Source organism: Mustela nigripes, chromosome 5 (assembly GCF_022355385.1).
Source record: "Mustela nigripes isolate SB6536 chromosome 5, MUSNIG.SB6536, whole genome shotgun sequence".
NCBI classification, from domain to species: domain Eukaryota; kingdom Metazoa; phylum Chordata; class Mammalia; order Carnivora; family Mustelidae; genus Mustela; species Mustela nigripes.
Genome location: NC_081561.1, coordinates 119,823,343 through 119,850,956, shown reverse-complemented (window position 1 = coordinate 119,850,956; position 27,614 = coordinate 119,823,343). Strand labels below are relative to the sequence as shown.

General features: G+C 33.5%; 1 protein-coding gene across 1 annotated transcript in view; it reads left to right on the top strand.

Moving 5' to 3' along the window:
- ASCC3 (activating signal cointegrator 1 complex subunit 3) overlaps positions 1–27,614 on the top strand; it is a 336,478-nt gene that overhangs the window by 34,574 nt on the left and 274,290 nt on the right. Inside the window, exons 4-5 of the mRNA XM_059401113.1 lie at positions 341–897; positions 27,486–27,606. Of these exons, the coding sequence (XP_059257096.1) occupies positions 341–897; positions 27,486–27,606 (678 nt within the window). The remainder of the gene's footprint in view (positions 1–340; positions 898–27,485; positions 27,607–27,614) is intronic.

Genomic DNA, 27,614 nt, shown 5'->3' with positions numbered 1-27,614 from the left:
TTAGCCTTTTAAATTAGCTTTTAAAAACCACTTTTAAGTAAGTTTTAGCTAACAGCTCAAACTGTTTTTAGAAATAGGTAAAGAGTTGTTACTAGGTAGTTTCTCCTTTCTAGGTAGAGAATGATTACTGATAATGATTTATTGACCTAATATGGTTCTATGGGAATTTGGGAATAGACATAAAGGGATTTTTTCTGTTCCTAAATTGGTTGTCTTTATCAGTATATTTTCACTGCTGGAATTACCCAGAAGTATATTTGTAGTAGTTTTTTTTTTTTGAAGAGGGTAACTTGAACAGTGATTTACTTGGGCTAATACTGTTTTTTTCATTTTCGAATAGTTGGAATAGGTAATGGGAAAGAAGCAATTGAAAGTGCAGCTGCATTTCTCTTCAAGACATTTCACTTGAAGGACTGTGTTGGTCACAAGGAGACAAAGGCTATCAAACAGATGTTTGGTCCCTTTCCGTCGTCATCTGCCACTGCAGCTTGTAATGCTACTAATCGAATTACTTCTCGTTTTCATCAAGACAATCTCACTGCTCTTATCCAGATGACAGAAGAAGAAGATGATAGAGTTTTATTTGGTAAAAATTTAGCATTTTCATTTGACATGCATGATTTGGACCACTTTGATGAACTGCCAATAAATGGTGAACCCCAGAAAACTATAAGCCTTGATTATAAGAAGTTTCTGAATGAACATTTTCAGGAGCATTCCACCCCAGAGCTTAAACCTGTGGAAAAAACAAATGATTCCTTTTTGTGGTGTGAAGTTGAGAAGTACTTAAATGCAACTCTAAATGAGATGGCTGAAGCAACAAGAATAGAAGATCTTTGCTGTACTTTATATGATATGCTTGCTTCCGTTAAAAGTGGTGATGAACTTCAGAATGAGGTATAGTGGAAATTATTGAAGTTTTATATTAGTATGAATATATGAGTAATGTGAGTTATTTTAATAACCTTTTTAAACATGCATAGTTATCAAAGATAATTTAATATTATGCTGATGTAAAATAAGTAGCCAAATGGTTTATATAGTATGCATGTGTGTCTTTCTAGTAAGTAGTTGTAGGAGGACTGTGAGCACAATGAATAAGTGAAGACTTAGAGAACATCCATATGTCCTGGTTATTGGGAAAGTCCTGGTTAAATCTGTTGTTATTATAATAATTGTAGGGTTTCTTCTTCAAAATGTGTATAGGTTTAAATGAATCATATGATTACTGTGCTAATAAGTGTTTTGTATTTCTAAGAGTTATTTGATAAAATGCAATAAATTTCAAAGTATGAGAAATTTTTTCCATATATTGAGTGACCCACTGATTTAGAAAAATATTTTTTCACTAGTTTGTATGTTTGAAAGAACAAACTTTGAAAAACAGACTGATCTGGAAGTAACTGGACTAATTTATATTACTTAGTAAAAAACTGTCTTTATAAGTTTTTTATATCACATAAAGGAAAATAAAATTTTAATTCCTTTCTGTGCCACAGTTTACTTAATGTTATTTAAAATGATGAATTACTCTTAACAGTTACCTGAAAAGTTTATCTTAAAGTTTTTAGTTTTGCTCTTAGTACTGGCATTGTTTTCCTTTCTTGTTATAAATTTAATGTAATGTCAACCCAATATTAATACTGGATAAATTAGGTGAGTAACGTATTTAATGAAGGATTAACAGAAGTGATATACTGTTGCAGAGTAGGTGTAGGTTTTAAAATCAGACACTCCTTCCTTTCTCTACCAAAGTCTTGGTAGTAAGGCTCTAGGTAATTGAATAGCACTCACAGGGCTATGAAAACAAAGGTAATAGAATTATTATAAGACTTAAATGATCTGTCAATAATGTGAAATGATAAGTAGCACTTAGTAAATGCTCATTACATGGTAGCTGTATTATTTATTGTTATTATTATTTTAAATCACATCAAGTATCAGGAATACAGGTAATATTAGGGTTTTTTTTCAGAGAAAAATCAATTTAGGAAATTAGCTAAACAGAGGAGGTCTGACCCCATGGTAATGTTAGGTATTAGGCCGATTAGCTTTAGTTTGGAAGTAAGTTACTGTATTTTTAATTCTGTGATCAGTTTCATTTCTCTTGACTTCTTTGCAATTTATATCAAGATACGTTCCACATTTGTAAATGGTTTTGCTCTAATATTCTGTAAATAATAATGTTTTAAAAATTGGGATTTATAAAGAAAATCCTACTGATACTTCTTTATCATAATTGAATACATAGTTTTCTTGTTATGATTTTAGTAGACTGAAACTTATAAACATATAACTAATGGAAATTTTATTTTCTGAGTTAGCCGTAAAACTATTCCTTCAGTTCTGAATATCAGCAGTGAAGTTTGTATTTACTTCCTTGCCACAGTTTTTAAGTAGTAACTGAATCTGATTGTTGGACAGAGACTGTTTTTTAGTTCTTAAACTGAAGTTCTCATGTTTTTCGTAATCTAGCTCAGTAATCATAATCTAGCTTAGTACAAGGTCAGACTTAATTCATGCATCCATCCATTCATTCTATATTTATTGTATGGTTATTATGTGTGACGGACTAGTTACTGGACATAGAAGGATGCGTAAGGTAGCAGCCTTACTCTGAGGGAATTCATTGTACATTAGGAGGAGGCATAGCATTAAATAATTGTACTCAAATACCATAGGCATTATGATGCTACAGTTGACCCTTAACACAGGTATTAGACGCATTGGGGCCAGTGCACTTCTGCCCCTTGCACAGGCAGAAGTCCATCTATAGCTTTAGACTCACCCCCCAGAACTTAACTACTAATAGCCTACTGTTGATTGGAAGACTTATTGATAATGTTGATTAGCAGATATTTTGTGTATGTATTGTATACTATCTTCTTACAATAAAGTAAGCTAGAGAAAAGAAAATGTTAAGAAAATCATAAGTAAGAGAAAATAAATTTATAGTTATGTACTGTGTTTTAAATATTTTTTTTTTAAAGATTTTATTTATTTACTTGACAGACAGAGATCACAAGTAGGCAGAGAGGCAGGCAGAGAGAGAGGAGGAAGCAGGCTCCCTGCGGAGCAGAGAGCCCGATGTGGGGCTCGATCCCAGAACCCTGGGATCACGACCTGAGCCGAAGGCAGAGGCTTTAACCCACTGAGCCACCTAGGCGCCCCAGTCATGTACTGTGTTTATTGAGAAAAAACCCATATAGAAGTGGATCCACACAGTTCAAACCTGTGTTGTTCCCAGGTTAACTGTATATAGAAACAAAATGGGGCGTAAAAGAACTAATAGATGTGTTGGGGGTTACTGTGGTAGGAAAAGTATTCATAGAGGAGGTTAATCTTGAGCCACGTCTTAAAATATGACAAGATTTAATGTCTTCAAGTGGACCAGAAAGGTAGGGAACCTATTTTAAATGTGAGCAAGAATGCGGTGTTTTTAAAGAGCTGTAGTCTGTACAGTGAGGGTGCCAGGCGTAAAAGGCATGTGGCTGAGAGACAGGGATGGGCAGACAGAAGGGTCAGAGGAAGTAAGGCTTTGTATACCTTGTTAAGTTGTACTGTGAGCCACTCTAAAACCTATCCATACACCCTGTATGGTCTGGTTCAGTCATTTTTCAACCGGTGTTTAATGGACAGTTTAACATGTAAGTGAATATTTCACAATCTACCAGTGGCTTGAGTAATGGAGTTTTAAATGATTCATCTAGTGTTTTGGGTTTTCTAACTGTGAATAAATTAAATAATTATTAAGATAGTTCTTAAAAATTTTACAGTATATGTATCATACTTTATATATTTGACTCCTTTCTGAGCAATTATAGTTTTACAGCAAATTTTCCTTATAATTTTGAAGTAATTCTTGAATAGAAAATGTTTCATTACAGTTACTCTTCACCATGTTATTTTCACTTTAAGGTGTGCTATACCTTATGTGTTATTTTTTGACCCTGACATTCTTCACTTTTAAGTCTGGAAAGGGTGTAATTAAAAGAGTTATCAGTATATGTGATAGCATGATTAATTTCCATTTCTTTTTGAGGTTTTAGTTGACTCTGGAGTAGTAATATTTAAATAAACACACTATGTGCTGTTGCTCCAGAAATTTAGCAGAACCATAGAAATAGATCTTTACATATAATGTAAGAGGAGTATGTCAAAAGCTATGTCTATGATGAAGGCATTTTTTTTTTCCTCAACACAGGATTTCCCAATTCTGCATTTAGTTTCTTGACCTAATGACTGATGATAAAGCTAAGGACTGGCTATTTAAAGGGCTTCCCCCCACCCCCAAAGACCTTTGTATTATTGTTGAAGTAGTATTGGAAGCATGAGAATAAAAAGTGTGTGCATATGATGACATTTACCACAAAGGTGGTGCAAGAGAGAGTTTCTAGTCTGAAATGTGTGGAGAGAAGTAATCCTAATCACAGTAGTCATAACAGTAAGGCAGCTTTTGCTTGTCTGCTGTTTGACTTAAGCATTATGTTAAGTGGTATGCGTACGTTACCTCCTTTAATCTTTAAAAGCAATACTTTGAGGTAAGCAGTGTTGGATTAAAAGCTGTTAGAAACTTTTAAGCACTGAAAAGGTTACATTCTGAGGCACTTCACCTCCCCTCCCATAAGTTATTAAAAAAATCATAATAAAGCAAATATAAGAAATTCTAATAAACTTTCATTTGTACCATTGTAGTTAAGTTGAAGTCTTTTTCAAATATCAGATTCTTTAAAAGTGTTTTTCTTATTTTTTGGTACCTCTGCTTTGCTGGTACTTATTTAAGGAACTACTCTGGTGGCTTTATGTATTATTGCTTACTAGGAGTTAAAGCTATTTTATAGAAATGTTGGGAAATTTCCCGAAGGTTACAGAATAAGTAGTGAATCCCGGATTTAAATTCAGACATTCTGACTCCACTGTGGTGTACTTTCTTTGCCAAAGAGTAAATCTGTACATCATGCTGTATTTGGTGCTTTGAAACATAAAGCATTTTAAATATATTGAGGAATCTTTGGTGTTTACTCTAATTCACAATTGCATTAGAAACCATGTTTTGCCCTTTTAGAGAGTTCCAAATACTGAAATTGAAATACTGAGTTGGCTGAAATAAGAGAAAGGATGAAAACTTATTAAGGATGAGTTTCAGTATTTCTGCAGAGAATTAGTTATACTTGAAGTACTTTTATGTTTTAGTGGCTATTTAACTAATACAACAGCCCACTTCTTAGGTTTCCCAATACCCTCATCTTTACCTGCCCTACCTAACAACTCTAAGGGCTTCTTTTCACCTCTCATTTCTAGTCCTCTTTCTGTTAAGGCTACACGCATTATGATTAATCCTTAGAATTTGATTGGAGTAGAGATTCTTTAAGGTTCTTTATGCTCTTGAGGTATATTTACTTTAAAAAATATTTCTTAGCATTAGAGCATTTTAGCCATCAGAAGCAAGTAAGATTTGAACATTCCATATTATTTTCTTAATCAAGACCTGTCATGATTAGTACAGACATCTTCCTGTTGCTGGTGTTCCATAACCAGAATTGTAGCAGTCAGTTTAGTCCTCCTGGGATCATGTAATGAACTTTGAAAATCGACTTAGATTAGTAACAGGAAGTATGTACTGTGTTTTCAGTGCCCGTTATGTGTGGACCTGGACCAGGCTGTCTTCCTCAACATAACCAGTTTCTTTATAGTCCTGCATGGTACAGATAGAATCCTCTGTATAAAGATAGAAACAAAACAAAACTGAGACACATGGGTTTCCTAAAGTGATATAAGCGAGACTGGTTGAAATTCTGGGACTTTCTTCTGAACTTAGGCCTATTGTTCTATCCAGTATACCATTAGATTCTTTTTGAAGAGAAGAGCACTGACTAGCAAGGTGGTTGGAAGGAAATTCTTTTCTTACAAAGCCAGGCCAAATTCTGTTTGCTTACCTATGATTGACCACGGGCAAACTACTAAGCCTTTATAAACATCAGCTCCATATTTGTAAAATATCTGCGTAGGAATTTTGCTGTTGGGATTTGTGAGATAATATATATGAAGTATTTAGCATAATGTTTCACAGACGGTAGGCTTTCAAATGTTCCTTTCTTGCCTTCCATGCTAATGAGCATCATATATTTATACATATCAAAGTTTTATTAGAGTATATACTCTATTATAGATCAGTATATAAAATTTTATCTATGCCTTATATATATATGTTTCAAGTAATAAAATGATGTTAAAGGCTAAGTCTTAATTCAGAGAATTGTTATTTTTCACCACTTTTTCTGTTTGCTTTTTAAGTCTCACTAATCCTAAAGAAAATCTTTTGAATTTAATTTTTGAAGTGGTTCTGATTTTCACAGTCTTTGTTAAAATAGAAAAGCTGTTAATAGAAAGACACTTGAGAATATTGGAGATCTATTGAAGATGTATTGGAGTCTACGTTATCTCTTGGTATTCTTTCAATATTAAATGCTATTGGAGAGTTTTTAATACTGATACAAATATTGATAGAGTTATTGTATAATCAGTTCTTAGAAAAAGTGAATTTTGAGTTGTATTGATATGATCATAGTTTGCTTTTGTGTATATGGGGCTTATTCTTTATAGCATTTGTGATTTGACATTTGCTATTAGCATTATCTCTTGACGCTTTGCAGATGGTGTTACTTGACTCATTCAAGTTCACTTCTGAATTTAACCCTGTTCCAGACATGTGTCTGATCCTAAGAAGTACGAATTATTTGGTTAGATTGTCTTCTGAGGGAAGACTGTATTTTTTTTTAGTACTTATTTGCATTATAAAGGATTCCAACATTCTTGTGAAATTTTGATATAGAATAATTAGCATGGTTTAATTTGGTGGTTCTTGAACATTTTGTTCTCAAAACTCATTTACACTCTTAAGAATTACTGAGGACCTCCTAGAACTTTTCTTTATGTTGTTTATCAGTATGTTCTATTGATATTGTATTAGAAATTAAAACAAAAAAATTTAATACATTAAATGATTTAGTATTTTAGGATAATTCTAAACTGTTGATACTAATATACTTCATTTGTTATATTAATATAAGGAATATTTTTATTAAAAATAACTTTCCTAAAATAACAAAATACAGTTGGAAGAATGGCATTGTATATCTTTTTTCAAATTATTTAAACATCTAGCTTAATAGAAGACAACTAGGTTCCCATATGTGCTTCTGCATTTAGTCAATTCTGATATCTTGCATTATACCTCTGCAAAACTCAACTGACTTTACACTCATGGGAGGATGTGAGTGAATGAGGCAAATAATATTTTAATTAAATAAAATATACTAATATTAAATTTATTATATTAAATAATAATGTTATTTATTTTTAATAATTATTTTGACCTCACAGACCTCTTAAAAGGATCTTAGAGATTCCAGACCACACTTTGAAAACCACTGATTTAATGTATATAATGCAGTCTGACAAGGAGGATATAATGATGATTTTGGTATCTAGAATAGGGTATTTAAAATATTATTATGCTGAATGATACCATTAATGTTTTATGAAAAGATTTTTCATCTATTTGATGTTGTATATTCTTTTTGGTAGATTTAGCAGTGTTGAATAATACAAAGACACTGACATCAGCCAGGTTAGAATTAAAATAGTGTCCCTTCAGCTGTGAGGACCAAATGTGTGTTGCCTTTTCTAGAGTCTTTCCATCAATGATCAGAAGAGACTTTTTTCCAACCAAATCTGAATGGAGAGCTGCCACTGGGTAAAATTACACTTTTAAGATGTAGAGAATAGGGGCGCCTGGGTGGCTCAGAGGGTTAAGCCTCTGCCTTCGGCTCAGGTCATGATCTCAGGGTCCTGGGATCAAGCCCTGCATCAGGCTCTCTGCTCAGCGGTGAGCCTGCTTCCCCCCTCTCACTCTGCCTGCCTCTCTGCCTACTTGTGATCTCTGTCTGTCAAATAAATAAAATCTTTAGAAAAAAAAAAAAAGATGTAGAGAATCTTTGCAGTCATAGAATTTCTCCACCCAATCTAGTATTTGTGGGTCTAGCATTCTGTCAAAATGGTGGTGCCCCTATAATGAGGTCTACTTATTGTAATGAAGAGAGTTTTTTTGTTTGTTTGTTTGTTTTTTAGAAGGTATCCCATTGCTGGGATGTAGGTGGCTCAGTGGGTTAAAGCCTCTGCCTTCGGCTCGGGTTATAGTCTTAGGGTCCTGGGATCGAGCCCCGCATTGGGCTCTACGCTTGGCAGGGAGCCTGCTTCCTCCTCTCTCTCTCTGCCTACCTCTCTGACTACTTGAGATCTGTCTGTCAAATAAATAAATAAAAATAAAAATCTTAAAAAATAAATAGAAGATTTCCCATTCCTTTCTTGAATAGTTCTCTTAAAACTTGTTTGTTGAGGGGCGCCTGGGTGGCTCAGTGGTTAAAGCCTCTGCCTTTGGCTGAGGTCATGATCCCAGGGTCCTGAGATGGAGCCCCACATCGGGCTCTTTGTTTTGCGGGGAGCCTGCTTCCTCCTCTCTCTCTCTCTGCCTGCTTCTCTGCCTACTTGTGATCTCTGTCTGTCAAATAAATAAATAAAATCTTAAAAAAAAAAAAAAAAACTTGTTTGTTGAACTGATACTATTTCTGTTAAATCTGCTATTTAGTCCTGTATTTCTACAGTGAGGCAACAAAGTTGTAAGCATCTGCTCTTTTACATGAGGATATTTTATGCATATGGTGGTAGTTACGTTTTCGCTCCCTTACCATTTTGTTTAAGTGTAAAACTCAGTTTTCTTCTGTGTTGCCTTTTAATCCATTATCAAAACAATTTTGATACAGTTATTCAGTGGTCCGTAGATCTACCAATATGGACATATACAATGCTTTTCATCATCTTGTCTTTAAGGATATTAAACTGTGAGTTACCTTGCCAGTTTAAGAACAATTAACCTAATAATCTCATAGGAAAATTAACTAAGACTATTTTTTCATGACTTTATTTAGCAAATCCTATTCTTTTTGTTGTTGTTACATTGCTATGTATTAATTCTAAGCTTATAGTTAAGTAGTTTTCACAATCTATCATTGTATCTCTTCTGTTTTCTTTTATAAAATTGGGGAATTTTGCCTTTCTCTGGCACTTGTGATTTTCTTCATTATTTCTCAGAGATAGCAGTGACTATGCTTGAAATCCTTGCCTGTTTAAAACAGAGGAAATGGTATCTCATTGTTTAATTACATTTTTTTTTAACAACTGAGGCTAACTTTTTTTTTTCATTTATTTGTAGGCCATTTACTGTTTGCATGTTTTTCATTTGATGAATTTGTTTTTTATTTATATGATTTATAATGAGATTAAAAAATTTTTGCACATGTTTTTAAGTATTTCAAGTTGGCAAATCTTTCATCTTTTTACATAGGAATCTTCTTTTGGCGTTAGATTGCTTAGAAAGGCAATCCCCAAGACATGATTGAATATACCATGTTTTTTGAACTTTCTTCCCTTTTAGTCTCACAGGTTTTAAATAGAATGTTATTTGGATCAGATGTCTCTTTTCTCTGTATTTGATTAATGGATACATAACTGAATATGTCCATATGGCATACTCTAAAGTGGTAGAGCCATTTTTTCCCAAGACTCTTGTCACTTCCACATTGCTTACCATTCTAGGTTGTTCATTTCTACATTTACTTGATAAGCAATGAAGTTTTCATGAGGAAAATGAAGAATCATTTGTTCTACTTATAGCTAAATGTGAAATTTAAGAAAGGTCAAAATAGGTGAAATATTTCACCTGTTATAATTGGTCTCAAGTTTTATAACCTGTAATAGAAAGCTTTAGCTATATTTTGTATTTACCTTGATTGTGTGTTGCCTTTGTTCCTCTTTTTATGGCTCCAGTTATTAAAATGATAGGTTGAAAGGACGTGATAAAACAAATATAAATTGATGTACTTGTAATCAGGAGTACTGTTAATTCTGGATAGGAAAATCTGGTTTAGTAGCTACATTTGTTTAACAAAAATATATTTTAACCAGTCACTATTTCCTGCTTTATTTTTTGGTCACATTTAGGTTTTAAGCATATTTTACTCGTATAAGAAAACAGAGATGTCATACGTGATGATAAAATCCATTTTTTAAAAAGATTATTTATTTGAGAGAGCGAGTTTACAACTGTGGGAGAAGAGGCAGAGAAGCAGAATCTCCATTGAGCACAGGGCCTGAGAGCAAGGGTGGGGATATGGGGCTTGTTCTCATGATCCTGAGATCATGACCTGAGCCGCAATCAAGAATAGGATGCTCACCTGATTGATTCATCCAGGTTTCCCAGAACCATTTGTTGTAGGTAAATGAGTGTCCATCTGTTGGACAAAACTCCATCTCCACCTCTTAATAAAACTATAGCTTAAACTCACAATGAAGACTTAAACACTTGCTGTTATTAATCTGTTACTAGTCTGTGGCAGTAATGGATTTCAAACCATTTTGCTCTTCATTGGAATGGTTATTCAAAGAGTAGGGCGTTTTGCCAAATTTCATACTTTTTTTCTCTTATTTTTCTGTTTGGCTGTTTACTCATTCATTCATTCATTCATTCATTTTCTACTGTTTATCAAATACTCTTAGGTTTTTGGGAACAAAAAGGAAATCCAACAAAGTATAACTAACCGACTCTCATTACCTTGTTTCTTTGGTTTCTCTTAGAATGTCCATACATGTATGTATGTGTACCTATGTGTGTGTGTATACACACACACACACACACACACACACACACACACACATATGTTTATAAGGAGAATGGGAAAGAAAATTGTGTTTGACATAATGAATAATAATATGACTAATTTGGGAGAGCACATGCATTTATATGCTGAGAGATATCTGTAATATATTGATATGTTAAAGAATTAAGATAAACGCATTTTATTAGTAAAATAAAGGATAAATTTCTTGTTTTGATATGTGAAATTACTAAAAACATTTTAGGTGTTTCAATTGTCAATTTGTAAACAAATGATTATTAGATTTAGAAATTGCTCTGAGCATTCATTTAAATCTTTAATACATTAATTGTGTTCAGCTTTACACATACATGTCCACATATTTATACACATACATGTAAGGACTAAATTTATTTACTCCAAGGCAGTTAAAATCAACGTATTTTCTAAGAATCAAGGAAACTATCAATTTGCCATGAAAATATAAAGCAAGCTTTTAATTATACAGTGGTATCTAGCTGTAACCTTACTTAAATACATCTAATTAATTATAGCATGTGAAGAATGAATAGGTTCACATTCCAAGTAGTTTTAATTAAGTTGTAAGTGACCTTGGTTTTAGCTTTGTGTTAGATTAAGTACCTGTAAATAATGAACATTAGTTATTCTGAAAATATAATTTATCTAATTTTCTGTAGTACAGCAACAATTTGCATAACACATTTTTCTTGAGAGAAAAATAATTCTGAATAAATGGTATCCTAATTTTCATGGTCATTTTCTTATGTATTTAAGACTTTATTTTGGGGGGTATGAATATTTAATAATCTTTTAAGCCACAAACCAAATAAGAATAATTTACAATGTTATTAATATACTGTGCTTTATGTAATTATTCTTATACTCAGTTCCACATGGACTGTTAATTCAAAGCTATTTTCATTTACTTAGCTTTTAACATTTTCTTTTATTACACTTCATTATTCTTAGTTTTCAATATGCATATCTTTTTCATTTGACATGCAAATCTAAAATAGCTTCTTATCTCAAAAGAATACGTTCTCTAAATTGAACATTGTTTTTCTTTAGATACAGTGTTTACTATAATGTATGACATATGCTGTTTAGTATACACAGTGGAGGTGTAGATACAGCATTAATTTTTACAATGTATATCTCTGTATAATTAAAAAAGAAAATACATGTATTTGCTTTAATTCACGGGAACTGAATGCCTCCTTTTTTTCTTGAAGCTTTATTCATTGGGTACTGGTGCATTATATGGTTTTTTGATCCTCCTTGTATGCTTAGAATCCCAGCCCAAGTAGAGTATTTGAAATTATCCTGTTTTAATGGCTAAGGTTATTACACCTTCATAAAATAAACTTCAGAAGCTTTCTTTCTTTCTCCTTTTTCAAAAATGTTTCTATAAGAAAATGATTATGTCTTTCATGAAAGTTTGATACAACGTCTGGTCTGGTGTCTTTTTGGAAGGTAGACTTTAATTACCAATTCAGATTTTACAACAGTTGCTGGCTTATTCAAATTTTTTATTAGTTAAGTCAAGTTTGAAAATTATACTTTTAATGAGATTAGCCATTTAATCTGAGTACTCAAGCTTTTTGCTCTAGAAGTATTTATAATGTTCTCTTATTTAAAAAAAAGATGTTAACAGATTTTAGTTGGATTGCTCCTTTCTTCCTTTTCTCTATTTTCTCTTTAGTGATAGAGGAATGTTTGTTTTATTTTCAGAGAACTACTTTTGGTTTTGTTGCTCTTCTGTTTATCCCCCCCCGCCCCCCACACACATATGCTTTGGCTCATATTAATATAGCATGTATTAGTTTTAAATAATAAGGCTTGTGGCAGTTTTCCAACCTTTAGATACGTAAGGATTGGGATAAAGCCCAATGGCCTTCTAGTTACACCCAGGTATAACAGATCTATTTGTATCACAGTGGAGATGGGTTTCTTTACTTGTTTTCTTATGCTATCAACAATAATCATGATAACATTTGGAATACTCTAAAAATATAAGGTGACCTTAAGGACATTTTATTGTATTTGAAAAATAAGAGATCCCAATGAATATCCAAGAGATGTATATTTCATAACCTGATGACTTGTGCTGATAGAAAATGACTTCATATTGATCTTTTTATTACTTACTCATTTTCTTCACAAGGATTTATGAAGCATCTTTTTATATATAAGGCATTTTATAAGGTAGTTTTTGTTTAAACTACAGGTAGGATAATTCAGCTTTGCAAGTATTAAAAATAGGGTTATAATTCTTTTTTTTCTTGAATCATATATCATCTTTTAAAAAAAATTAATGGACTTTTTAGAGACGAGTTTTAAGTTTACAGAAAAATTGAGCAAAAAGAATAGAACATTTCAGTATATACCTCTTTTGTTTCATAAATTATCTTAAGTTAAGCAGCTGCTCTGTTGATCTCTTTGATAGTATTATTTTAAGTCTTTGTGTCCTTGTTCCATATTACCTTCTTCTGGAGTGACCTCAGGTTCCACTGTTGATTTTGTTAATTATCATTTTTTAGGATAAGATTTCTTCACATGTGGGGCTTCTGGGTGGTTCAGTGGATTAAGCATCTGCTTTGAGCTCAGGTCACGATCTCCAGATCCTGGGATGGAACCATGCATTGGGCTTCCTGCTCAGTGGGGAGACTGCTTCCCGTTCTCTCTTTGTTTCTCCCTCTGTCCCTCTCCACTGCTCATTTTCTCTGTCTCCAATAAAATCTTAAAACAAAAAAATGATTTGTTCATATGTTTTGGAATTTTAATTCTTATGCAGAATTTGTAACTTCTCCCCGCTGCATCTCCCCTATGCGCTGTATTAGATTCTTGTAGTAGTTGTGGCCCCAAGTGTCATTTTTATAGTAGTTCTTTCATCACTTTTCATGAACAGCACAGCCCAATTCCCTTGACCTAGCTTCAGCTAAGCCTTGTTTCCATGTGGCATGGGACATTTCTCATCTAGGTGAGAGGCTCCCCGGGAGCCAGACCTTCAGACCATGCTGTCCAGAACTGGAGCCCAGCTTATCTCTTCATGTCTACACAGTGCTTTGCCTTTTTTGCTCAATGTTTGGTCCAGGGAGATATTTTTGTTGTTTTTAAGTTTGAAATGTGTCTTTTAGGTTTTCTCTTTCTATTCAACCAGAAGAGATACTTTAAAGCATGAATTTTGTGTCACCGTTTCTTTTTCATCTTAATTGCTAATAGTTGTCTTTTTTCAGAAGGCAGTCTTCTTCCTATCTTAAGCATAAAGGGGAAGGGATTATTTTCAAAATAATTTTAAGAAGTTTAATAGTAAAATCTCTTTTAGTGTTTGTATTTTTTTAAAAGGAGAAATGACTTGTTATTCTTATAGGATCATCATTTTTTTTATTGTGGCAAACTAAGGGTTTAGCTATTTGTGAATATTGTAAAAACTGAAAATAGTAGAGTAGGGACGCCTGGGTGGCTCAGTGGGTTAAAGCCTCTGCCTTCGGCTCAGGTCGTGATCCCAGGGTCCTGGGATCAAGCCCCGCATCAGGCTCTCTGCTCAGCAGGCGCCTGCTTCCTCCTCTCTCTCTCTGCCTGCTTCTCTGCCTACTTGTGATCTCTGTCAAATAAATAAACAAAATCTTTAAAAAAAAAAAAAAGAAAATAGTAGAGTAACTAAATTCAGCATATAGAAGGTACATACCAATTGTATTGTCTTAATCAGTGATATAAACACCTATTCAACTGTTATTTCTTTTTTTTTTTTTAAAGATTTTATTTATTTATTTGACAGAGAGAGATCACAAGTAGGCAGAGAGGCAGGCAGAGAGAGAGAGAGGAGGAAACAGGCTCCCTGCTGAGCAGAGAGCCTGATGCGGGACTCAGTCCCAGGACCCTGAGATCATGACCTGAGCCGAAGGCAGCGGCTTAACCCACTGAGCCACCCAGGCGCCCCTCAACTGTTATTTCTATTTAGAGTTAACATTTAAATCTCAAATTTGCTCAAGGTAATAGAAAATTAATCATGATAGTTATGTTGATTTAATAAGAATAACAACTATATATAAATATTTTGATGATTCTGGAAAAAAAAAAAAAGCCAAAACCAGGAACTTGTTGCTTATAATATTATCAAGCCTTATTTATATTTGCTTTATTTTGGTATTTTTTAGCTGTCTCCAGTTTTATATGAGTACTTTGTTGTACTCATATAACAGGTCAATAGCTTTGTTGTTTATGCATTTTATATATCAGTTGTTAACTAGGAAAATGTGATGTGTGATATGCTGTCCTTAGGGATTGAACTTCTGTGTAGAGAATTTAGTGCCTTGCAAATCCCCCAAATAGAAAAGACCCCTAATAAATGCTATGCTTTTTATTGTCTGTACCAATAAGGAAAGAGGCTAAACATTGCTTGCATATTACGAGTCTGTATGAAATATAATAAATAATTCTCATGCAAATATTAACTGTGTATATGAGCAATCACATGTATTGCTTTCTACAAAAAAATGTTCTTTTTTTTGATACACAAAGAAATAAACTTACTTGAAGAGTAATATCTCACCCGCTTGCTCCATTTTATAAATCTGGCTATTTAGATGCTCAAACACATTTTTAATTTCTGTGTATAAGCTGCTATTCTTTTTCTTAACTAGTTAAGAGTACTATGTCTCTTCTGCTTAGGAAGACTATAATGGACACCCTGTACTTATTGCCTTTCCTTCCTTCTCAGCTAGTTGTAGTTATATGTTAGAGTAAGGAGTTTGCTTATGAATCTATATGAGTAAGTTGTGAAAACATTTATTGCTGCCATGAAATAGTAATAATTAAAACATGCTATAATAATTTTTCAGTGGTAAGATTTTTTAGAAAATAGTGTATGTCATCATGATTCCCATGTGGTCAAATTGTGTTTGATTTTTAAAAGATTTTTATCTGAAAAATACAATTTGGTAGAAGAAATAATTTGTCTTATCACTGGTTGTCATATTCTTAGTTATCAGCTAATTTGACACTTGATAAGAGATTTTATTTGTATATTTTCTGGTGTTCATTCCAAATATGGTAAATAAACCCATTTTATTTATTAGTTAAGTGAGTGATGCTTTGTGTCTTTGGCAGACAAAAAGTGAAAAAAATTGATAAATCAGAATCTGGTTTTTGTTATTTAAAAATAAGATAAAGATAAAAATAAGATATTTGTATTATTTAAAAATCACTTCTTTGATTAAGTATTATATGTTTGTTATGGAAAATTTGAAAAGATAAAAATAATGAAAAATGAAAAGGGTACAAATTAATGAAATAAAAAAATGAAGACATAATTACCAAAATGTGGAAAGGAATGGATGAATAAACTGGGTTATAACCATGTAATGGGAAATTATTTAGTGATAAAAGGAAATGAGCCATCAAGCTGTGAAAAAAATGTGGAAGAAAATGAATAATGCCAAGTGAAAGATGTCATTCTGAAAAGGCTACATATTATATGATTGTAACTGTGTGACATGCTGGAAAAAGTGAAACTCTGAATATAGTCCGAAGATCAGTAGTTGCCAGGGGTTGGGAAGAGGGGAAGGGATGAAGTGAGGAAGCCCTGGGCAGTGAATTTATCCTGTATAATACTATTAATGGTAAAAACATTCATCATAGTCATTATGCATTTGTCAAAACCTGTAGAATATGCAACACACAAAAAATAAACTAATGTAAAACTGTGCACTTAAATAAAATCTAATTTGGTAGTCATTATGATACAACTAGACAGATAAATTATGCTATGCAAATATATGCTATCTAGCTCTCAGCAGACCATTTTACAGTAGAATCAAAATATCTTCCAGGCCACTGATTGCATATTCTGTTTTGAAATGAAATATTCTGTTTGTTCTCCAACATAATACCCACTAGCCACTTGTGTTTGTTGATCTCTTGTAGTGTGGCTAGTATGACAGAAAAATTATATTTTAAATCTATAATTATTTAGAGTATAAATAGGTCATGTGCCTAGTGGCTACAATATTAGGGAAGTATTGAAATTAAATAAGATGGAAAAATGTCAGTAGTTAATATAGTTCGGTGGAATTAATAGGTTGTTGAAAAACTTTACCCTAAATATTGGTTCAGTGACAATTTGGGGTCAGTTCTTTCTTTTTTTAAAATTCTTTTCTTATTCTCTATTATTTTTATTTTTTGCCCTGTCCTCATTACTTTATTTTTTTAAAGATTTTATTTATTTACTTGTCAGAGAGACAGAGCACAAACAAGGGGAGTAGCAGGCAGAGGGAGAAGCAGACTCCCCGCTGAGCAAGGAGCCCCACTGGAGATTCAGTCCCAGGACTCTGGGATCATGACCTGAGCCTAAGGCAGACACCTAACTGACAGAGCCACCCAGCTGTCCCGGTCCTCAGTATTTTTAATCAATCATTTGCATACAGGTACAGTTATTGAACTTGGATTCAGGACAGATTCAACATTGATAGTGTTTACTGATAAAACAGATACCTAACTCTGGATTTAGAAAGCTCTCAAAAGACTAAAAAGAAGAAACAGGAAGAATTTGAACCTTATAAGCAATCTATTTGAATTCTGGGCTTACGAACTGTAAAAAATACAGGATATAGGAATCTTGGACTATTAGGAATTCATGTGGAAAAAACCTAAAACTAAATGTTTTTACTTGGCTGCACATTCAGTTTGAACCAACAGTGTGATGTTGTTATCGACTTAGGCTATGCTCAGAAAAGTTTAACATCTAATTCAAGATACTGGTGTACTCTCTTGTGATCTGCCCTGATCAAATTATATTTGAAATATATGATCAGTTTTGGTTTATGATGTCTTTTTTAAAAACGGCTCAGGAAAAGGTGTATTTGTAAAGTACCTTGGGTGAAGAATGATCTAGAAATCAAGTTATATGACTAATAGTAAGGAAATGATTAATGTTTACCTGGGAGGGAAAGTGCTTTGTGTGAAATGTGACTAATACTTTACTTGACTTTATCTTCAGGTATTTGAAGGGCTGTCTAGTAGAAGTGTTACTAAGATCACTCTCTGTAACCTAGAGAGCAGAGATGAAAGTTGTAGTGAGGGTGACGGGGCTCAATATAAAGAAAGATTTATTTATTTATTTATTTAGATTTTTTTTTTGGCAATTAGTGGCATGAATTACCTTAGCTAGCAGAGGCCTGAATTACCATATAAAATAGTTTGCTGCTGGCAGATCTATGCTAGATGTTCATCAGCCAGGAAAAAAAATTATCAATAGCAGCAGTATTTATTGAGCATTTAGTGCCAGACACTGTGCTAGTTTCTTTTAACAGATAAGAAAGCTGAGGCTAAGGGAGTTTATGAAAGTTGCCCATTGTCCTATAGCTACAAATTGGCAGACTGATAATTAAAGTTAGTTCTTTCTGACTCTAAGCCCATGCTCTCAACTGTCCTCTTATTCTGTCTTCCCATGGCAGTAATTATTGCTTTTATGAGAGCTTTGTTTAGCTGTCCTCTAAGGTACCTTCCAAATTGAGGGTAGATGACTACATTGTAGTTTTTTGAAAAAGTTTATGTGAAAGGTGACAATGAGGAAGAGTTATCTGATTCGAGTATATAGCTGCTTGAAATGCAGACATACTGGTGGATGACAGGAAGACTAAGGAAACTATGATCTAACCAATGATTAGTTGAAACATTGTTTCAAACTTAGAGTTGTTACTTACAGAGCACCAGGTTATGTTGTATTTAATTTCACCATTGAACAGAGAATAATTTAACAGCAGAAATTAGAATATGTGTATGGCGCCTGGGTGGCTCAGTTGGTTAAGCATCTGCCTTCAGCTCAGGTCATGATCTCCAGGTCCTGGGATGGAGCCCCATGTTGGGCTCCCAGCTCAACAGGGAGTCTGCTTCTGCTTCTCTCTCTGCCTCTCCCCCTGCTTGTGCTCTGTCTTCCCCTCTCTCAAATGAATAAATAAAATCTTTAAAAAAAATAATTTATGTAAGCACATATTACTATCATAAGCGTACTTTGCTGAAAAAAATGCTAGAAGTAAACACGTACTTTTGTTACTATTTTTTGTGTTCATTTTATTTCCTAATGGTAGTGGATTATTAGATACTTTTGTAGTGTTTTCTTTTAATTTCTGTTGTGATTGTTTTTAAGTGATAAATGCATGAGTGTTGTATATAATTAGCAAAGATTCACTAAATATTTCTTCTGATAGAAGACATTTGAATATATGCTTTATATGTAAAGTACTTAATACCTTACCTGGGATATGATTAGTATACAGGTGTTAGGTATTGTTATCATTATTATTGTATTACAAATTATTTTGTGTACTTTACTCCCTTGTTTGATTATGATTGTCTATTTTAATACTAAACACCTAAAGTTAATTGCTTATTATGTGCAAGGCCTTGTGTCAAATACATTTACATATATTATTTTGTTCCCATCACAGCCCTTTGAATCCTTGCACTATTATTCCTGCTATACTAATGAGAAAATGGGAAGCTTGGAAGGATGTCAAAGGCCCTCAAGCTCCTAAGCATTTGGCTTTTAAAGATTTGAGCCCTGGCTAACTTTCTCCTCTGCTAAACTGCTATGTTATACTAGCATTCATAAATTTGGTAAACTCTTGAATTAAGTTGAATGACAAGGGATAATATGAAGAAATGATAGGTTCGCTGACTTACAATGAACTTAGACAAAAATTTTTTTTGAAAATATGAGTGGCGATGGTATCCGTGGATTGTATATATTTTGTATTTTTTAAATTCTATAAAACACCTGCAATTTTCAGAAACACCATTCATTTAATAACATTTTCAGAAAAAGTATCATATTAAATATAGATAGTAGTTATAAGACATGGCTAGATTAGAAAACTGTTGCATTGAGATAAACTTCGTAACAGAATATTTGAAAAAATTGGTCTCCCAAACTTTTTTGATCATACTTTCTAATAACCACTTCAATAATGCATTGCTGATGGAAATGTAGTTATTTAATTTTAAATTATAAACATATACTGTTAGTGCCTTATGTTCATCATAAAACATACATAGCAATGGAAAATTAAAAAGGAGGATGCTGTTTTAAAAACAGTACTTAACTTTATTAATGGTACTAAAATTCTTTCTAGTCAGAGCAACATGATTGAGTATGTGTCCATATTTTTAATCATAGTTTAGCATTTGTGATGTTTTGGGATTCTGGTTCTTTGTTCATGTCAATTTAGTACTTCATCTTTGAACAATGGAGAATCATTGGAGAGTTTTGTTGGCAAGTAGTGGAGGGGAGATGGCTTGTATTTACCAGACCTACATTTCATATGATTTATTGTTGTTGCTATGTGGAGAATGGATTAGAGTGTTTTGGATAGATGTGCAGAAACCTTTTAGGAAGTCATTTGAGTGATACAGGCGGTAAATATTTGGGAACTTAAAATAGACAAGCAGAAAGACTTGACATCTGTTTAGTAGTTGAGATCAGAGATCAAGGGCCATATGCTCTACCAAATGAGCCCAACTGGGAGCCCCACTAAGTGAGATACTACTATTAATACACTAAAATTTTTCTAGCCTTCATTGCATTTTTATTAATATTGACCTTGCAAGTAAACAACCCCCATCCTTTCAGGAATTTTCTTAGGAATTTATTTGTGGGTCCAAGTTTCCCCATTTTGTGGAAATTTGCATAAGGTTTTTTTTTTTTTTTAACCTACTTGTGGGGTTTTATATTTGTCTCTATTACTTCTCCTTAGGATTGGCCAGATATATCAGACTATTTAGAAAATTTAAAATCTTGATTTTACCATGCAACTAATTAATACTTTAACAAATTTGAGTTAATATGTCTTCTAGTTTATATATCATTGATAAAATTTTGAAAAGAACAGAGCCATGGGCACTCCTTGAAGAACAGCCTTAGTAGCTTAACTCAGTATTGAGATTAATCCCGTAATGTACCTAACCATATTGTCATCCAAAAGGATACCTTGCTCGCATGAAGATATTGTGCCTATGGTGCTTCACTACATCATTTTTCAGAATGCCCGGTGACTATCTGATACGTAGATGGGTTGGTCTCTCTTCTGAAAGAGATGTTTTGTAACTCCTGATAGACTTAGTTTTGACTTTTGATGAACTCTTTAATATTGACTAGTTGGAAACAGAATGGAACAAGGGGTGCCTGGGTGGCTCAGTGAGGTAAGCATCTGCCTTTGGCTCAGTTCATGATTGCAGGGTCCTGGGATGGAGCCCCATGTCCCATGTCTGGCTCCCTGATCAACAGCGAGCTGCTTGTCCATCTCCCTCCTCCTCTCTCTCTCTCTCCCCCTCTCTCCTGCTCATGCTCTGTCTCAAATAAATAAATAAAATCTTAAAAAAAATAAAAACAGAACTGACAAACCTTTTATAAATGTTGAAACTTTACTTGCTTTAAAGCCTGGGTTAGTGATTAAATACTTTAATTGTTCATTTTTTGACTAACCTGAGAAACAGAGTTTGAATAGGACATTAACATGACCAAAGTTGTGTTTTACTTGGAAATAATGTGTTTTTTTTTTCTCTAAATCTTTGAGTTAACTGATAATCCATGATATCTGCCATATTTATTCTGTGGTTTCATAAACACTCAGCATATCTCTGCATACACCAGTTTGAGAACAGATTTATAGTTCTAATTTAGGTTCATTTTCTCTCTCTCTCTCTCTCACCATTTTCATAGGATTTATAGCATAATTTTCCATGGTATATTATTCAGAGGTTTACTGTATTTTGCTTTTGTGATAATGTGATATTTGTGACTCACTTGATACTGTGTTGGGAATACAGCATCCATTATAGCATTGTTCCAATTGGAATAAAAATGATATAATTAAGAATATGGGATAAAGTCGGGATTACCTTTCCTGAGAGATTCACAAACTACATTTGTCTGTTAGAAGTGTTATAAGAAACAAGGACAGAATGCTGTTTTAAAGTTAGTCTGTACATGTTTTGAAATTTTTTTTTTACATCTTAGGAATATAGACTATTGGTTCATTATTTTGAGACTTTACACTCATTATTTCAATTTAATGAACTATTTCAATTTAATAATTTAATTTAATGATAAAGGATTTATAATAACTAAGAATTCTAAGAACCTTTGTCTTTTGACAGTACCTTAATAATAATATATTGATCATAATAATGGCTTTAACAACCTTTATCAGGGAAAGGATGTTACCTGTCTATTCCTCATGTGTCTGCTTTAAATCTCATATCTTTAATTTATAGCCAGGATAGTGAAATTTATCTTTTTCTCTCTCTTCCTCCCCCTGCCGTTTTTCTTTCTTTCTTTCTTAACTTTGTAGTTGATGTCTGTTTCTCTACCCACAGCTAACTTTTCCCTCTTTGTTTTTCAACTTGATAGCTTCTGGAACTTGTGACAGTGCATAGAGCAGTGATCCAGACAGCTGTATCTTTACAAATAGTCACACTCATTGCCAAATTAGTTTGTAGTGCAAATCTTGAATGAGAACTGCACCTGCTCTCAATGTGGATGAAAATGGCAAATGTTAGGGAAAGCGTGATTTGGGGATTACTTTAAAACTGATGACAGCTGATCTCAGAATTCTTCTGGGGATTCTTCATCTCAGAAGTCATAGAAGTCCTACTATTCAGAGCAAAACAGCCTTCTTGTCTCTTTTCCTAGGTCTTAGGTGAGTTATTTTTAAGAAATAATGGGCTAAAAAAAGAAAGGAGGAAAGAGAAAGAAATGGCTCTTTGAGCTGCGATCTTTCTCCTGAGGTGTTACATTAAAAGTTGTATTCCAGATATACTGATGTTTTCCCTAAAGTTACGTTGGACTAAAACTTTGTGAATCTCTAATTTACCATGTGTGAACACTGTATTTAGATTAAGTAAACTTGAGGAAGTGAAGAATATGTATAAGGATAACTCTACCATCATAAATTATTTTCTTATAAAAGAAATGGTCTCAATTTAAGAATTAACACATTCTTTGAGAGTAGATAGAATGTGAAAGACTTTTCATGCTGTATGTAGAGAACATTTCTTGCTGCAATTTGTTTGTATTATGGGGATATCATTTTTTTTAAATTTGCTGGCTTTAAAATACCACGCTTAACCTTAAGCACAGGGCTTATTACATTGAACTAATAGCAATTCAAAACATTTACTTAAAATTTTTAGAGAGAAACTTGTATCCAGTCTGTATCTTTCAACCATAAGTAATTTTTTTGTTACTTTTGGTGTTTTCGTTTAAGCCATTTTGGTAAACCGAAAGCTTCATTGATACATAAATCACAGTTCATCCCTTTCAAGTGTATAAATCACTGGTTTTTAGTATATCCGTAGATACGTGTAATCATCACCACAGTTGTTTTAGAGCATTTCCTTTACCTCAAAAAGAAATCCTAAACGTTTAACTTCTCTCCTTCTATTCCCTCCTTCTTGACTCCCTTCCCAGGCCTAAACAACTACAGATCCACTGTCTTTAGAGTTTCTCTATTCCTGGACACTTCTTATAAATGGAATCTTATTATATGTGGTCTTTTGTGACTTCTTTCACTCATCAAAATGTGTTTAAGGTTTATATACTGCTACATTCCTTTTTATTCCTTTTATGGCTTAGTAATATCTGTTGTATGTACATACCATATTTTGTTTATCCATCCTTTAATTGATGGAAATTTGGGTGGTTTCTACCTCCTGGCTATGTGAATATCCATATTTATTATATATAAGTCTTTGGACACATGGCTATAAATTCTTTTGGGTATATTCCTAGGAATGGAATTGCTGGAGTCACATTATAATTCTGTGTTTAACTCACTGAGGAAACAGAAAACTGTTTTCCACAGTGGCTGCACAATTTTGTATTTCCACAAATAATGTGTAAGAGTTCCAGGTTTCTCCACATTCTTGCCAAGATTGTTATTTTCCATTTTTTTTTAAATGGCTTTTCCAGTGGTTCTTACGGTTTTGATTTGTGTTTCCCTGATAAATAATAATGTTGAGTATCTTTTCACCCACTTATTGGCCATTTGTATATTTTCCTAGGGTAAATTCAGATATTCCAATCAGTTTTTAATTGATATATTTTAATTGGTGATAAGAGTTCTTTCTGTATTCTGGGTGTAGACAGTGATTGTACCAGTCTCTTGCCAGATATGTTATTTTCAAATATTTTCTCCCATTCTGCATTTTCCCCCTATGTTCTTGATATTGTCCCTTGAGGCAGTTTTTTATTTTGCTAAAATCCAAATTATCTATATTTTCTTCTGTTGCTCATCTTTTTGGTGACTTATTTAAGAATCCTTTGCTAAATCTGAGGCCATGAAGATCTTTTCTGTTTTCTTCTAAGAATTTTATAATATTTAGCTCTTACATTTAGATCACTGATCCATTTTGCATTAATTTTTGTATGTGGTATAAGTGTCTAACTTCACATTATTGCATATGACTAGCTAGTTGTCCCAGCATCATTTATTGAAAAGTCTGATCTTTTCTTACTGAATGGTTTTGTCATGCTTTTAGAAAACTTATTAGTTTGAATAGTATTTGAGTGGAGTCTTTAGTATTTTCAATATAGACGAACTCTTATGAGAAATAGTTTTTTATTTTTTCCTTTTTGATCTGTGTCTTTTATTACTTTTTCTTGCCTAATTGCCCTCCAATGCAATATTCAGTAGAAGTTACAAATACAGCCTTTCTTGTTCTGTTTCTGTTCTTACTATTTCACCATTAAGTATGATGTTAACTAAAGATTTTTCATAGATGCCTTTACCAGGTGGTAGAAATACCTGTCTAATCCTAGTTTTTTGAGTGCTTCTATCATGAAAGGCTGTTGGGTTTTGTCAAATGCTTTTTCTGTTGTGCTGATCATGTGGTTTTTGTTTTTTATTTGTTGGTCTAATACATCAATTGATTTTCTTATGTTGAACCAACCTTTTATTCCTGACATAAATCTCACTTTGTCATGTATGTAATTCCTTTTATATATTGCTGGACATGGTTTACTAATACTTTGTTGAGGATTTTTATGTCTCTCTTCCTAAGAGATTGGTCTCTAGTTTTGATGTGTGTATCTGGTTTCAGGGTCAACGTAGACCTGGGAAATGTTCTCTCTTTTGTTTTCTGGATAAGTTTGTGAGGAATTGTCATCAAATCTTTTGAATGAACTTACCACTGTAGTCCTTTGGCCCTTCACTTTTCTTTGTGGGTAGTTTTGATTACTGGTTTAGTATTTCACTTGTTATAGGTCTGTTCAGATTGTCTGCTATTTGGTAGTTGGTGTCTTTCTAGGAATTTATTTTTATCTAGTTTACCAGTGCGTGGGTTTATTATTGTTATTTATTTATTCATTTAGTGATTAGCTGGATTATTTTAGTACGTACAATTCCTCTCACCCTTACCCCACAGTATTTAGATTCTAATATATTCTTCAAGGAGGCACACTTTTGGGTATATCCACAAGTCACTCTGGAATCAAAGTAGTTTTGGCAGGAGCCTCTGCTTTTCTTACCCTGAGGACACTCAACTGTTAAATTTACCAGTTACCAGATAATTGCTCTGTTGTTTGTAGAAATGTCCTGGGGCATAAATTGCTCCATAAACTAATCCAGCAAATTTGGGACCCCTTTAAAGAGTAATTCCAGAGATGCTGAGCTGTTGTTAGTATTTATTCTCACCCAAAAGGACTCCTCCCACTTGTCGCTCTTTAATTCTCTTTTGTAACCCAGTGTTGAATTTGTGAATCTCTAGTTATAGTTGACCACAGTCTGTGCTGTTTTTGAGATGGCCCTAAGGCTTCAACTTCCTGCCACGTTGCAAATGAGGACACACCTTTGGAAGAAATTGGGACCCTTTTTTTTTAATTGCCTAAAATCTTTGATGCAAACTCTGAAGCTAGGAGTGGGGACAATGGAAAGCTTATCTCTTGAGTGACACCCCAGCTTTAGGAGCTAAGTACTTGATGGAAGGAGGGTAGTCAGTAACCTAAGTTCTTGGCTTGCCTCTTCTGATGTGGAATTAGTGCCTTATGAGCCAGGGTGAGAGTGATTGGTTTCTGTGATGTTTAGCCCAAAAGTCAAAGTGTTCCAGGACTGGGGACTGTGGCCTTGTATGTAGATAATATCTGCAAAATGAGCAGCAAAAATAAAATATTTATTAAATATTAAACATTTCATATATACTTATCATAAATTCCTACTTTATGATTTGTGTGGAGTCTCTGAGAACAGTTAGAATTTGACTAATGTAAAATCTTCACATGTAAAATTATATAAAACGTTTCTGGACAGGAAGAAAATATATTCTCTAACCACATCTGAAGAAGTCTAAAAGCTTTCTGGAGCAGTTATTTCATACAATCATGTGATTAAAAGTCTTTCTAAATCACTAGTTCTCTGATTCTGAAATTAGCTTAATCTCTGACAATTACTCTGCATAAGATACACATGGAAACTTTTATAAAAAGTTAAAGTGATGTGCCCAAATTTCGACACCCCCCAAAGACGACCACCAGAGTCCAGAGTTAAAGCTAAACAGCAAGGGTTGTTTATTATGAGTTCGAACCCGGACCTCCGTGCACTCGTTGCTGGTAACGCTAAGAGATCCCGAGCTCAGGATCACAACACTTTTTATACACTATTTTTGGGGAGGCAGGGACTTAGCATACATGACAATATCTTGTAACAAATCGCCGCATACCGCGGGAAAATCAAAAAGGAACTCTATAATAGAGTTCTACAGAGCGGGAAAAGGCTGGGAATGGATTATTGATTAGGGCAAAGGGCTCTTCAAACAAAGGGTCATTCTTCAAACTGCTGAGTTGGCGCCGCTAGAGTATGTGTCACCTCAGGATTAATGGGGGTCTTCCTGTCAAGCCGCGGGGCACCAGATGGTTGTTATCTTTCGGCCCAGAGCCGGATGGGGGTCCGGGAGCAGTCATTCTGTTACGTCCAATTCCAGGTTGGGGTTTCTCTGGCGTCAGATGGCTGCTATCTCTTGGCCCAGAGCCGGGGGAGGGGTCCGGGGGCAGCCATCCTGTCAGGTTCAATTCTGGGAGGGGGATGTATGGTTACAGAGTGTCTATAGAAAGTCTGCTGGTATTTTTCCATCTCCTCATGGGTTAGCAAGTGAAGGTACAGAAGCAGAAATAGCGGTAATGGTTATAATTTTAGGCATCTCAAAAGCACTTATGTAACTGCGTTTTAGATTTCAGATTTATTAAGCATTAAAAATTATTAATTAAGCATTAAAATATAAATTTAATAAAAATAAAATTAATTATTAAGCATTAAAAATTTGCAAGTCATGAATCATTAAAACATTTTAATGGTTCTTTAACTCTGTAATGATAGCTGTTATTTATAGTAAGTTGTAAGAAAAATGGTACTCTGGACTCTATTTGTGAAAACCAGAACAATATAGTAAAAAGCAAATTAATTTTGGAATTTCCTTAGGTTATACCAAGAAAAGCTAAGTGTAAGAATTTGTTATTCTGTGATTTAGTTTTATATATAAAACAATTATTTTGAAAAGTTTAATCATGCGCTTTAGCAATTGCAAATTGATTTTATAAAACTGAAAAATACATAACAATATGAAGAGTTATTTTTCTTTCCTGAGTTACTGTTTTTTAAAAAATACTTTTTGGGTACTTCTTTCTCTGTTATTTGGGCACAAGTTTTAATAATTTGAAAATGGTGAGTTTGAGGTAATAGTTATTTTGATTCTTTTTCTTTTAAGCTGTTTGAACTGCTGGGACCTGATGGACTTGAACTTATTGAGAAACTCCTTCAGAACAGAATTACAATTGTGGATAGATTTCTTAATTCTTCAAATGATCATAAGTTGCAGGCTCTTCAAGGTAAGAAA